The sequence below is a fragment of the Microtus oregoni genome, unplaced genomic scaffold, assembly GCF_018167655.1.
Source record: "Microtus oregoni isolate MIOR12 unplaced genomic scaffold, Mior012 000098F_ref0000018, whole genome shotgun sequence".
Classification (NCBI taxonomy): Eukaryota; Metazoa; Chordata; class Mammalia; order Rodentia; family Cricetidae; genus Microtus; species Microtus oregoni.
This window is the reverse complement of record NW_024544711.1, coordinates 1,445,259-1,459,778: the sequence shown is the minus strand read 5'-3', so window position 1 is coordinate 1,459,778 and position 14,520 is coordinate 1,445,259. Positions and strand designations below refer to the sequence as shown.

General features: G+C 38.3%; 1 protein-coding gene across 1 annotated transcript in view; it reads right to left on the bottom strand.

Annotated features, from left to right (window-relative positions):
- LOC121442927 (catenin alpha-1) overlaps positions 1 to 14,520 on the bottom strand; it is a 135,329-nt gene that overhangs the window by 99,342 nt on the left and 21,467 nt on the right. Inside the window, exons 2-3 of the mRNA XM_041644557.1 lie at positions 9,439 to 9,545; positions 7,580 to 7,775 (exon numbers count right to left, since the gene is read on the bottom strand). Coding sequence (XP_041500491.1) covers positions 7,580 to 7,775; positions 9,439 to 9,543 — 301 coding nt within the window. The 5' untranslated portion in view covers positions 9,544 to 9,545. The remainder of the gene's footprint in view (positions 1 to 7,579; positions 7,776 to 9,438; positions 9,546 to 14,520) is intronic.

Sequence of the window (14,520 nt, the reverse complement as noted above, 5' to 3'; positions counted from 1 at the left end):
GGTTCTTCCAAATTCATTTCACGGCACCCTCATTAGGCAGCTCACAAAAGCATACAACTCCAACTCTAGGGAAGCCAACAATTCTGACCTCTCCAACAAGCACCCAGACACCTGCGACATGTATACACAAAGACAATATACACATATAAAGCTTAAATAAAAATATTAACAACATTAAACCTAATAACATGGAAAGAAAATGATATAAGGTTTTGACTAGAAATAGGGATGTGGGTCCACAGTAGAGTGCTTGCCTAGCATGAACAAAGCCCCATAATATATAATAATACATAATAAATATGTTATGCCGGGCGATGGTGGCGCACACCTTTAATCCCAGCACTCGGGAGGCAGAGGCAGGTGGATCTCTGTGAGTTCGAGGCCAGCCTTGTCTACAAGAGCTAGTGCCAGAACAGGCTCCAAAGCTACAGAGAAACCCTGTCTCGAAAAACTAAAAATAATAATAATAATAAATATAATATATACACACATATATTTATTTGGTTAGTTGGTTGATTTTTTTCAAACAGGTTTCACTGTGTAGTAACAGACTTGGAACTTTCTCTGTAGACCAGGCTGGCCTCTAACTCAAAGATCCACCTGCCTCTGTCTCCATAGTGCTGGGATTTAAGAGTGCACCATCACCTCCCAGCTGAATTTTAATTAAATATTTATAATTATTGCTAAATTTAAGTTGTATCCCCAAGACCTCTATGATACAAATAAGAGTTTTTTCCAGGAATGTTAAGGGCTGGAGGAAGGCAGCTTTGCACCAGCACTCATCTGTTCCTGATCCACCCAGATGGCAGAAGAGTCCACTACCATAGCCGTGAGCAGTCTACCCCAGGAACTGTGAGGTGAAATAAAATTTTCCTCCCACAAGTTACTTCTTTTTCAGTCAAAGAATTAAAAAAATAATAATAATAATAATTAAGCTATACAACCAAGGCTGTGTGGAACTGGCCAAAGGGAAATGAAGACTCATACATCAATGGAAGGAAACACAGAACCCTGATCTACTCCACGCAAGAACAATCAACAGATTGTTAACAAATGTGCAAAATTAATTCAATTGAGAGAAGACAACATTTCCAACAAACAATGCTGGCGCAACTTGGTTCTTTACAGGCAAAAGGGGAGGAGAAAGTGACCTAAACACTAAACCTGATTTAAGAAAAAAAAATACAATCCAAACAGCTCAAGTTTAAATACATAGTCTAAAAGTAGCTGGATATAGTGGCACACACTTTTAATCCCAGCAGGGGGAAGCTCTGTGAATTCAAAGCCAACCTGATCTACATAGTAAGTTCCAGGACAGAAACCTGTCTCAACACCCCCAATGAGAGAGAGAGAGAGAGAGAGAGAGAGAGAGAGAGAGAGACAGAGAGACAGAGAGACAGAGAGAGACAGAGACACAGAGAGAGAGACAGAGACACAGAGAGAGAGAGACAGAGGGAGGGGAGGGGAGGGGAGGGAGAGAGATGAGACAAACAGATGGAAGGATAAAATGATAATGAAAATTTTTAAAAGAAAACATAAAAATCTTCATGAAGAATTTATATTCATAAATGGTATGGGAAACCAATACAGTAGACTTAATCAAAATTAAAGTTTTACTGTAGGGGAGAAAATGTTAAAAGACTGGAAAATGATTCAAAGGTTGAGACTGCAGATTTCTCTAGCAGATGACCCAGTTTTGGTTACCAGCACTCATATAAGGCAGCTCAAAACTTCCTGTAATTCCAGCTCCCGAGCACCCATCATCTGGCCTTCAAGTGCACCTAGACCCACATATATATACACATACATAAATACAGACATATATGTATATGTTCATAATTAAAATAAAACAAAACTTTATGAACAAAACAATAAAACTGTTAAGAGGATAAAATGCAAGAGGCATCTCTACTTTCCCATGGTAAGTCATAACCATTCTACAGAATAGCAGTTAAAAGTTTAAACAATTATTACATAGACCTTCAAATCAGACATCATTCTCAGTGGAGAAAAAGCCAATCTCAAAAGATGAATGTAACAGCATTAAAAGGACAGAATTACAAAGTGATTCAGGAAGGAGGAGAGGTATATGCGTGAATATCAAGAAGTAGATGAGATCTTTGAAAAAAAAATGAACAAGTCCTTGTACCTTGGCAGTAGATATATAAAATCTACAGATGTAACAAAAAAAAGTTAAAATAAGGCAGCCTATTAATTGACTGTTGTGAGTATAACTAAATTACTGGACCAAATATTGTCAAGCAATGCTAACTTGACTAAAAATTGGCAGCACTGAATGCAAATGGCTCTATGCTGAGATGAGGGGTTTTTTTCTCCCTTTTCTTTTTTGTTCAGAGAAATTCTCATGTATCCCAGGCTGGCTTTGAACTCACTATGTAGCTAAGCATGACCTAGAACTTCCTGTCTCCACCTACTGAGTAATGAAATTACAGGGGAATGCCACTCTGCCTGGTTTTATATGACGTTGAGATCAAACCCAGGGTCTCAAACATGCTAAGCAAGCACTCTACCAACTAAGCTACATCCCAAGTTCCTGGAACAAATACTTTCAAATTTAAATAATTTGCCTCAGTTCTTAGCACCCACCATTGCCTCAACGTGTTCCTAAAATGATTCAGGTCACAAGAAAATAAATGACATAGTATTTCATGTACCGACTCCCTTAGTTTATCTATTAAAAGAACAGTTATTTGCACACGTTAACACGCATGAAAACTTATTCCTTTACATTTTTCCCTCCATCCCCTTGTTAGCATACAGCAGTGACAACTTGTCCAGGCTTAGAGTCCTGCCTCTAGACTCTCCCATCTCTCAACCTCTTCAACCTCCCCGGGAGAACAAAGCTCAAAGATTACTCCCCCATGCACCACCTCTTTTCCTTATATTTGATGTTGCCCAGATGGTAGAATTTCTTAAAATTAAAGAAAACATTTCAATTTAAATTTAAAAGAAAAAGTTTTAAAAATAAACACAAACCAATACTGGAAAGAGCTGCTTCCTGAGGGAGTGAGCTCTGTATCACTTATGTACTGGAGCATATGGGAAGCTGCGAACCTGTCCCAACAATAGAATCCTGTGATCCTACATCATTCCCTTAAAGTTCTTCCCTTCCACACCTGGCATTCCAAGCCACTCCTTAAATAGTGCCCTAAGCCAAGAGCACACCTGTAGCAAGAACCACAGAGCTGGGACCAAGGAAGCTGGGAACCAGCCACAGGCTGCTTCAGTCGGCCTGATCCAGTCTTTACAATCCAAGAGCTCGTGTAAACCGACCTGTCTCTCTTAACAGATCATGTCCACAGACAAGACACACCTTAAGGCCAGTACCCCAAAGCTACTGGTGGAATGAATTCCCACAACATTTCCCCTTTTTGTCTAAATAAGAAAGTTCTAAGCCTAATACAAAACTATATACAATAAGAACAATTATCAAAAATTGTCCAAGAGAAAGAAAGGGTAATAACATACACAAAAGTGAGAGACTGAATTGAAGAATAAAATCAAGACTAGCCTGGGCCTGAAAACAAAAAACCCACAGAACATAGTAATCTCCTAGACCAATTAGGGGGAGGAATGTCTTCTGAGATCAAACCCAGGACCTTGCGCATACAAGCCAAACCTCCAGACTCTCCTAACCTTTCCTGTCTCCAGTGCTCTATTAACACTGTCCTGCAGCACAAGCCTCAACATTCTCCAAGCACAATCTGCATGTGCTCCTACTTCGCTGGATTGACATTCCCTTTTTCTTCTCAATTTCAAGATCCAATGTTCTAACACATTAAGGAAGATTAGTAACCTGGTATTTATCTTCTCATCATTCTTTCTATATTCATTCTATTAATTTACATTTCGAGCCCGTGTGTCCTAATTATAAACTCTACAACAAAACATAAAGAAAAAGAAAAACAGCCTTTCTGCTTTGGTGATATGAATGAGAATTGCCTCTATAGGCTCATATATTTGAATGTTTGGTCCCAGTTGGTGGAGCTGTTTCAATGAGAAGTGTCCCTAGGGATGGGCTTTGAGGTTTCAAAAGTTCACACCATTCCCAGTGTTTCTCTAATCTTTCCACTACTGCTCCAGCACCATGCCTGCCTGCCTCTATGCTCCCAAGCAAGATCATTATGGACTCTTAACTAGCCCTCTGAAACTTTAAGCCCCAATAAACATACATGTCCTTCTGTAAGCTCTTAGTCATGGTGTCTGTAGAGCAACTAAAAAACTAAGAACACTCCTAAAACAATGTCTTCCCCATCAGAGGAACACACAGTCAACCAGTCGGCCCCATTCAGTCTTTTTCTAACATACATTCTTCCTAGAAGATTTGCTTTTACTCAATCATGTATTAACTTGAACCCTCTTTTATGTTCTTTCTGTTTTTTTGTTGGTGCCCCCCCCCACCCAAGACAAAGCTGCCCATGCTAGACTTGGCCTCTTTCCTGGGGGGAAAAAATGTTATTGGAAACAATGCAAGATTGTATAAAGGTGTGCCTCTGCTTCTTTTAGTCTTCACACAGGTGTATGCATGAGCAGCAGGGACGAAGCTGCTGGTATTAGAGCAAGCCCCTATCATCAGCTTTTGAAACAAAATGCTGATGAGACCCAATACTACAAGCCCTGCTGTTTTAGCTTGGTGGGTTTTTTGTTGTTGTTGTTGTTCTCTTTCTTTTTTTTAAGGATAAGGGCTGACATGTAGCCCAGGTGTGACTTTCAATCTTCTTGCCTAACCTTTCTAAGAGGCAAGCCTCACAACAACCATCAAGTAAAATCCTATTCCAATAGAAGGTATGTAATAGTTATCTTGAGTAACAATTTGTTCAGATTTAGACTCATGGAAACAAATTTCTAGGCATATATATGTGGGATTATCTAGACTAGGTTAACTGAGAATATTCGTAACTCTCTGCTTCCTGACTAGAGGAGCAATCAGACCACACACCTCTGTCCTGCTAACACACCTTGGCTCACCAGGCTATACAGTATTCCTTGCAACTCTTAGCCAAAAATAGCTTCCTTATGTTTCATTTGTCAGGTATTTTCTTATAACAACTGAGAAAAAGCAATTAATACAGAAACTATTCCTCATTTCCCCATATCCAATTTAACATCACTGCCCTGTTTTTGAAACCTCCCTTTTTTGAGACAATGGTTCACTGTGTAGCCCTGGCTCATCCTGGAACTCACTCTGTAGCCCAGGCTGGCCTAAACTCAGAGCTCCGCCTGTCTCTGCCTCCCAAGTGCTGAGATTAAAGGTGTGCACCAGCTCAGCCTGGCTCTCCATTTCTAATGACTTAAATCATCTCATCTGTCAGGTGAATGTCCTTTAGGCAGCTAAGTGCCTTCTTTTACTAGTCAAAACTCTAATTATTCAAGGACTCATTAAATACACTTAAGATAACCAGAGGCAGCCCTCCTCTGTAAGAACTATTGAAATACATATGTATGGGGGCAGGCATGACAGCACACACTTATGATAATTTGGGAAAACAAGGCAAAATGATCCATGTACCAGGCAAGCCTGACCTAAGTAGCAAGACCTCCGTCTTTAAAAATTAAAAAGAAAAGGTAAAAGACATCAGTGATTAATGATGAGTAAAAGGTGACTTTGGGGGTAACAAAAATGCTCTGAACTTAGGACGACGGTTGCTTAACCCTGTGAACATACTAAAAATACTGGAAGGATGATGACTCTCACACCATGTGCACTGTATCAACTCTTTGAGTCTCCACCTACATGAAAACATTCCTACTTGTCAAAGAGAAGTAAAACACACTTAAATTTTGAGAAAGGAAATACAGACTCACACTGTACTCTTTAGGAAACAGTTAATTATCCTAAAACATGTACCTATCACAAACCAGGTACCATGTTTAAGTACCACAGAGAAAGACCAGCAGACTACAAAATAAACTGGAAAGAGGAGGGCAATCCATTTAATTATCACTATAATAAGAACTAGGAAAAAAACACCACTCAAAGCTAGGACTGACCTAATCAAAGAAAGGGCACATATGAGAAGCAGCAATATGCTTCAGTCTGTTTAAGGTTCAGCACCTAGTTTAAGTAGACTGACATTATAATGGAACCCTAGATCATAGGAGTTAAAAGTCCTGAAATTGATAACTGGCTCCCATTTGCCATGGGAGGCTCGCCTGATCATTTTGTTACCCTGAAGGAAAAATGGACCTGAGTTTTATGAATGTGGATGTTTCTGACACACGTACAGCATTAAGTGGTATTTTAAGGTACCCAAATTTTCATACACATTATTTATATAACAGACTAATACAAAAAGAAAATTATGGTATGAAACTATATGCATTCATTAGTCATGGTTGCACAGAAAAGAAAGCACAGGGCACACACAAGCCCCTAACACAAAAGGTCTGACTTCAAATTCAAAAATATTATAAATATATAAACAAATACTTCTTTGAATATAACAAACTTATATTATTAAACAGTGTAGAAAAATCTTAGATTAGAATTATAAAACTAGGGGCTGGAGAGATGGCTCAGAGGTTAAGAGCACTTCCAGAGGTCCTGAGTTCAAATCCCAGCAACCACATGGTGGCTCACAACCATCTGTAATGAGATCTGGTGCCCTCTTCTGGCCTGCAGGCATACATGGAGGCCGAACACTATGTGTATATAATAAATAATCTTTAAAAAAAAAGGAATTATAAAACTATATTTTGCATTTCAAAACAGAATACTTCTGCTTTCATAAATTTTATTAGATCATACCTTTGTACATTTGTGCATACATTCTCCATAGTTTCTTTCCCAACTCAACAGCAGGACTGAACAGTTTCAGCACAAATTCTATGGCCAATAAGGCTAAAATGTTACCTGGTCCTTTACTTAAAAAAAAAAAAAATCTAGAAACTCCTATCTAATCAAAAGTAGTCAACACTGATGCAGAGCAAACACATCTAAACTACCTTTAGGAACCAGATGTTTCCATAGATACCAAAAGGCATTTCCTTAGATAAGCATTTATTTAATATACTAGTAAAACAAGTCACATCAGGGCTTAGAACCAATAAAGACCTTCTAGAGAAAGGAATTCATATTCTTCTGCTGGCTAATAAATCATCCAAAACACAAGGGTAGCTTCAAATTTGAATACACATGGATCTCTGTTTCCAAAGTTTACTCACATGCTTGGGGACGTATGCTGAAGGCTTTTGACAGTAGAACGTTACCTCCTCACTGCAGAACTTCCAGAGTATTCTTATGGCACAGCAGCCAACTTTCCCCAGGTGAATAACCCATAAGAAATAAAGGCTGGTTACGGCCAGCGAGATGGCTCAATCAGTCAAGGCAGATGCTGCCAAGCCTGACAACCTAAGTTCAATCCCCAACACACACACAGTTTAAAACAAAAAAAAAAACAACAAAAAACCTGACTCCCACAAGTCGTCCTGACCTCTACATGCATGCTGAATACAAACACAAGTATGTGTACAGATATAAACAAATGTAATTTTTAAATTTTACTGAGTTTCTAGAAAGACCTGTATCTCTTCATATGTACAGCAAGTATTGACCTACCTTGTTTTCGAACATCTTCTACAGCAGCCACAAGCTCCTCCTTGAGAAACTGACTCTCTTTTGCAATTTTATCCCCCTTTTCCAAGAAATTCTCAGTTGCTTGTTCAACAGATGCAGCCAAAACATGGGCCTTCTTGGAACGACCTCTCTTTTTATTAGAGGGCCCTTTACTGTTGGTGTTTACCAGGGTTGTCACCTAAGAGTTAAATTTTTTTTAAAAAGAATAATTATTTAAAGTGAAAAGTAACAGGCTAATATTTCTAAAGACAGCAAGCCTCAATCCATTAGGAAGGAAGGCACTACACTTAGAAAGCTTGCTAAGTGTGAAATAGCACAATACTTTCCAGATTGGAGAACAGAAAAACGATGCTACATTTAGTTTCCAAAATAATTTATTTTTTAATATGCAAGATAAGAAATGCAATGCATATTTTAATTTCTTAATCATTAGGTTTTAGAGCGACTTTACAGACTAAAACTAACATTACTGATAAGTACAATGCCTTTTTTAGTGAAGAATTTCTAGAACAAGTTGAACAATGAATTTAGCTTTATCAGATGGCTACATTGTCATTGTCACCAGTCTGCAAAAGATAACTTACTTCTGAAGTCTGTTCAAGCTTATTAACACAAATCTTAGCATTAATTAGTAAAGGTCCTTAATAAAGAAAAGAAAGATTGCCCACAGAAACCTACTGTAATGATGCTTAAAGTTTCAGAACTTTAGGCATCATTAATAAGTTTAATATGCCAGATGATCTGTAGGTTGAGGATGATTAAAGATTTGTTACAGTATAAATCTGCCAACACAAGACCTGAAAGATACAGTATATACTGGGTTCAAGAAAGCAAATATTCTACCTAACCCCCACACAGCTACATATAGACACATAAAATAACAATTTATGACTTGGAAGGCAATTTTTGGTTGTGAGCCTAGCCTGTAATGGCTGAGCCATTTCTCCAGCCCTTGGAAGGCAATTTTTAAAGACAGTAAATGCCATTCTCATTTTCTCTCTCCCCTAATATATACAAAAGAAGAAAGATATATAGCTAGCTGCTAAGTTAATAAACGCCATCACATTGATACATGTATTGTAACAGAATATACCAAGCCTACACCTTTAAATTCAATTACCTGCCAACTAATCCTACACAACGAAGGGTGCATTAAGCTAAATGAGGAACTGTAACAATCAAGTCCCATCTTCCTTGCATTTCCTCTCCAACGGTGGGTGAAGAAAAGCACAAATATTTGGACATTTGTGCCACATACTAATAACCTTTACTATCAGCAATAAGACTTTAGAAAATGGTAGCAACTGTAGTCTAAAGAATTAACTATAGCCAGGTATGGTTCACATAGCTCTAATCCAAGCAGTATTGATGAAGTAAAGACAGGGATCAGGAGAATTTAAGTTCAGCCTCAGCTACTTAAGGAGTTTTGATACCAGTCTTGGTGATATAAAATCCTGTCTCAAAAACAGTAACAAAAAGAATTAAATACATATATGTGGGGCTGAGAGATGGCTCAACAGTTAAGAGTACTGACTGCTCTTCCAGATGACCCAGGTTCAATTCCCAGCATCTACATGACAACCAACAACTGTAACTCCAAGATCTGACACCCTCACACAGACATACATGCAGGCAAAACACCAATGCACAAAATAAAAATAAATAATTTTAAATAAATAAATGTGTTGATATTCAGCTAGTAATGAAACCAAATCAAACTAACCAAGCTCAATCAATTCAAGTAAGACTCTGAGCTAACAACCTTGGTCATGAGTCTATTAGCCAGGCCTATTGCAAAACAATGTTTGAACAGCTATGCATTTGTGTTTCCAGATTCTTACCTGTGTAACAAGAGGCTCCAACAGTCTTTCAACAGCCAGAGTCCTGATCTCTAGACTTTTGGGGTCCCATTTGAAGTTTATGTTGCCAGTGTGGACGGCAGTCATTTCTAAGAAACAAAAAGCCAAAATCAAGCAAATGTCAAACAGAAACATAAAATACATAATAAACTTCTAACAAAGACTTTCCTATCAGTAAAGCAGCATTCACAAGATGAGATAATTATAACTAACCTGCAAAGGACCTCTTACACATAATAATTTCATGCTTACAAACACTAAGGGATAATCCTGAGCACATAGAATACCTAAAGTTTGGCTTCTCTGATACCAAGATATTTCTAGTTCCAGTTTTTCCAGTCCAGCATTGGTACAGCATGAGAAGCTAACGTGAAGGGTATTTTAAAAGAAATTTCTGCCAAGCCTGATGACGCACGCTTTTAATCCCAGCACTGGGTAGGCAGAGCTATCAAATCTCTATGAGTTTGAAGTCAGGCTGTTCTACATAACGAGTTCCAGGCCCAAGGCTATAGAGTGAGACTGATCAAGATTGAGGGAGGGAGGCAGGGAGGGAGGCAGGCAGGGAGGCAGGGAGGGAGGAATTTTTTCAGAAACTAATACAGCAACATTTTCTATTAGTTTTCCCCCGTATCTACTGCAGTATCCCCAAAGGTATACCTCACTTCATTATTGCTTTAAAGTATTTTATGTGTTAAGTGTTGATTTATCTACATATGTCTGTGCACCATATGCATGCCAGGAGCCCAAAGAGGTCAAAAAAGGGCATCAGATCCTCCAGAACTAAAATTACATGAATGGCTACAATCCACCATGTAGATGCTAGGCACGGAACCAGGGTCCTCTATTAAGAGCAACAAGTACTCTAACCACTGAGCATTGCTCCATTCCCTGTTCTGAATATTTAACCTGGGTTTAATAACCTGGAGAATAAATCCTATTTAATATCATGGATACCTTTAGCAATTTCAAAGAATCAATATGCCACAAAAATATAACGTGAACCATTTATGTAACTTAAAACTTTCTAGTAGCCACAGTGAAAACATTTTAAAAGAAACAGATTTTAACAATGTACTTTGTTTAACCCAAAATATTTCAATATGTAATCAATATATTTTTAATTAGAGATGTCTTATTTAGGCACCAAGTATTCAAAATATAGTATTATTTTACACTTATGAAATAACTCAATTCAGACAAGTCGCTAAATAAAGGCGGTTAGTAAACCGGGCTGTGTTGGCCCTTTAATCCCAGCACTCAGGAGGCAGAGGCAAGAGTCTCTGAGTTCAAGGCCAGCTGTTTTACAGAGTAAGTTCCATTAACAGTCAGGGTTACAAAGAGAAACCCTTCCTCAAAAGAAAGAAAAGTGTTCAGTAGCTTCATGCAGATAAACAGTGTACCTTAAACACACTACCATGCAGATAACAAGTCCTGATAACTACTTCCAAGAAGTACTGGTCATACATGTTTTTCTTTCAAGACATGCTCTACTATCACTACAACTATGAAAAGCACCCACCGATATTCTCGTTGTTTACAAAGTCAGACAGAGCTGAAAAATGTAGCTTTTATATATACTAATGATAAATACCTGTAAGTAAGCACTGAAAACAAAAACAAAATTTGTCCAATACAAATTCACTATACATAGGCCAGGCAGTGGTGGCACACACCTTTAATTCCAGCACTCAGGAGGCAGAGGCAGGAGGATCTCTGTGAGTTCAGGCCAGCCTGGTCTACAAGAACTAGTTCACGACAGGCTCCAAAGCCACAGAGAAACCCTGCCTCAAAAAAAAAAAATCACTATATATTAAGGAACCTCAATCCAGACAGGTGTGTCAGCACACACATTTAATTCCCCCACTCAGGAAGCAGAGGCTGACGGATTTCTGTAAATTCAAGGCCATCCTGATCTATAGTGAATACCCTAGAACTACATAGTGAGTACCCTGTCAAAAGAAAAGGAGGAAGGGAAGGAGGAAATCTCAATCCACTAATGAAATGGTTCACAGCTTATAGTTAAAAGCACTGGCTGCCCTTCCAAAGGCCCCAGATTTGGTTCCTAGAATCTGTAACTCCAGCTCCAGGCAATCTAAAGCACTACCACCACCAGGCCCCTAGATGTATTTTCTAATATTACGGAACTATGCGGTCACTCAGGGAAAAAAGTTATCTTCACAATTAACAAAATTAAACTCTTTACATGATAAATGAGGACAACAAGATCCAAGAGCACACTTAGTCACCTTAACTACTTTAAACTTGTATCATTTATACAAAAAAAAAACTATCAACCAGTATCTTTTTCACAAAGCTTTTCTACAGATTTAATTAGATAAAACAGATTGTGATCCTCTAGATGATATAGGCTGTTAATATGAATTACAGGAAAATTCTTCCAAACAAAAGACCTAATGAATACAAAAAAAGTATTTAAATAAAAACACCACTTAGGCCAAGCATATAACTTACCCAGCACTCAGAAAACATAGGAAGAAAGATCACAAATTAAAGATCAATCTAAGCTAAGGAATAAAAGCCTGTTACAAAATAACAAAAACTTTAAAAAGGTAAGAAAAGGGGAAATGAACATTTAGGAACACCCATAGGCATAGATGATTCACGGAAGAATCAAGAACACTAAAGCATTTGGCTGAAGAGACAGCTCTACTACTGTAAGGACCCAAATTCAGGTGGCTCACAACTGCCCAGAACTCCAGGTCCAGGGGAATCCAATGCCTCTGACCTCCACAGGCAGTTTGCACCCACTTGCACAAAACCACAGACAGACATACACACAAAAAAAAAATTTTTTTTTTAATGAGAGAGGGTTGAGACATTATGTAGTCCTGGCTGGCCTGGATCTTGCTATGTAAACCAGGCTGACCCCAAACTCAAGAGATTCACCTGGTGCTATGCCTCTGCTGAGATTAAATAAATAAATCCTAAACCAAGTAGATGGATACTAACTGGAATACTGAATAACTACATGGTGTCATAGAAATCCAGATTATTTATGACAAAGGAAGAAAGCATTAACTTTACCTTACCAAAAATAAACATGAAACATACACACTTAACCAAATGATCAAAATTTGTATCTCTTGTCATGATACACTAGGAAAGATAAAACATTACTCTGGGGCTATACGGATGGCTCAGAATAACATCACCATACTGCTTTGGTGGTGGTTCATGCATATAATCCCAGTATTTGGGAGGAAGAAGCAGGTGGATCTCTGTAAGTTTGAAGTCAGCACCAGAGGACCAAATTCAATCACCAGCACTCACATCTGACAGCTTACAACTCTAGCTCCAACCCCACTGGATCTGACACCTGTGACCTCTGTAGTACTTTATCACAAAACAACATAACTTCAACTAATATTAAGTAAATATCAGACTAACTGATAGTGAGGCATATTCCATAAAATTAGGAAAAGGTCAAGAAACCCAAAGATACAATTTGCAAATGGATTCTGATTTTATAATAAGCATAATTATTAATGTTAAATTTCCAAAGTTTCGGCATTTCACTTTAGTTATCTAAGCATCAATAAAATGCTGAATCACATAATGGGAATGAAAAAAGTGGACTTGCCTAATTTAACAACACAAAATGCAGTTTCCAAGGAATTTCTTCTCCATGCTTACATTATGGCCAGCATATATATATATATATATATATATATATATATATATATATATACACACACACACACACACACACACACACACACACACACACTTTGGTCTTTAAAGGTTATTTGTCCACTAGTCAGTAAGCCTTAAGAGTTGGGAGGGTCTAAGTTGTTAAAGACTGCTAACAGCTCAAGTAAATGTCATCAAATGTCACAGATAAGACATTTCAGAAGAAATTATTTACCCTGTGAATCCCAGTTTCCTAACATTTCAAAGAGACTGCTTCAGTACAAATAAGACAACCTTTCAGGATTAGAGGGCTAGACCCTGTGATTAAATAAAACCAGTTCTAAATGGGCATTTAGAGCAACTCCCAATTACTGAGCAAGCACAACACAATTTAATTTACTTTTGGGGGAGAGAGTGGTAGTGCTTGGAACTAAGCTCAGAACCTGACACAGTTGAGACGGTTACTCTACCACTGACGACAATTCACTTTCCCAAAGGAATGCTTCTAATTTTTCTGAAATAAAATGCTTTCCAGATACTGGGAAGCCAATTAAAAAAAAAAAAGTTACAGGGTTTAAGGCTTTATGTTACTTGAGACAGGGCCTCACTATGTAGCCGTGGCTGGCCTGGAACTCATCGAGATCAACCTACCTCTGCCTTTGATGTGCTGAGATTAAAAGTGTGTACCAACACACCTACGCTGAAATTAATTTAAGATTTTTTTTATGTTTTATTTTGCCTTTATGCATGTATGCACATCTCATACATGCAGAGTGCCCATGAAGTCAGAAGAGAGCATTGGACAGCCTGGAACTGGATAAGCTGCCATATAGGTACCAAAAACCCAATCCTCAGAAGAGCAGCAAGTGCTCCAGCCCCCAAATTAAACTGTTTTAACAAGGTAGAAATGGTGGTCTATGCCTGTAATATGAACACTTGGTTGAGGCAGGAGGATGATCACAAGGACATCCTAAATACTGAGTTGACAGTGTCTAACTTGAGCAGTCTAAAAACAACAAACAAACAAAAAAATCTTCTGAATTTTTTGTTTTCCTGCTTCAGAGCCCCAGGGCTTCCCATGTGTTAAGATAAGAGTGAGCTCCACTGAGAAAGTTCAGGCTCTGCTACTTTCAAAAACACAACACAAAGGTGAACTATAAACTATAAACACAATGAATGAAAATGACACCTGGCCTCCCCAAGTGGAGGATGGGCAGAACAGACCTACAAAAAAAGGCCAACTCAAAAAGATATGCCCAACTGATCGACTCCATGCAATTATCACAGACTAGGTGGGACTTCCAGATGGAGACAGCAACTCTGGGGAGAAGACAGATGGGATTCACCAGTCAGACTCAGATGAAGTGGGATGCACAGTACTGAGCAGAGATAACAAGTCACATGGCAGAATGT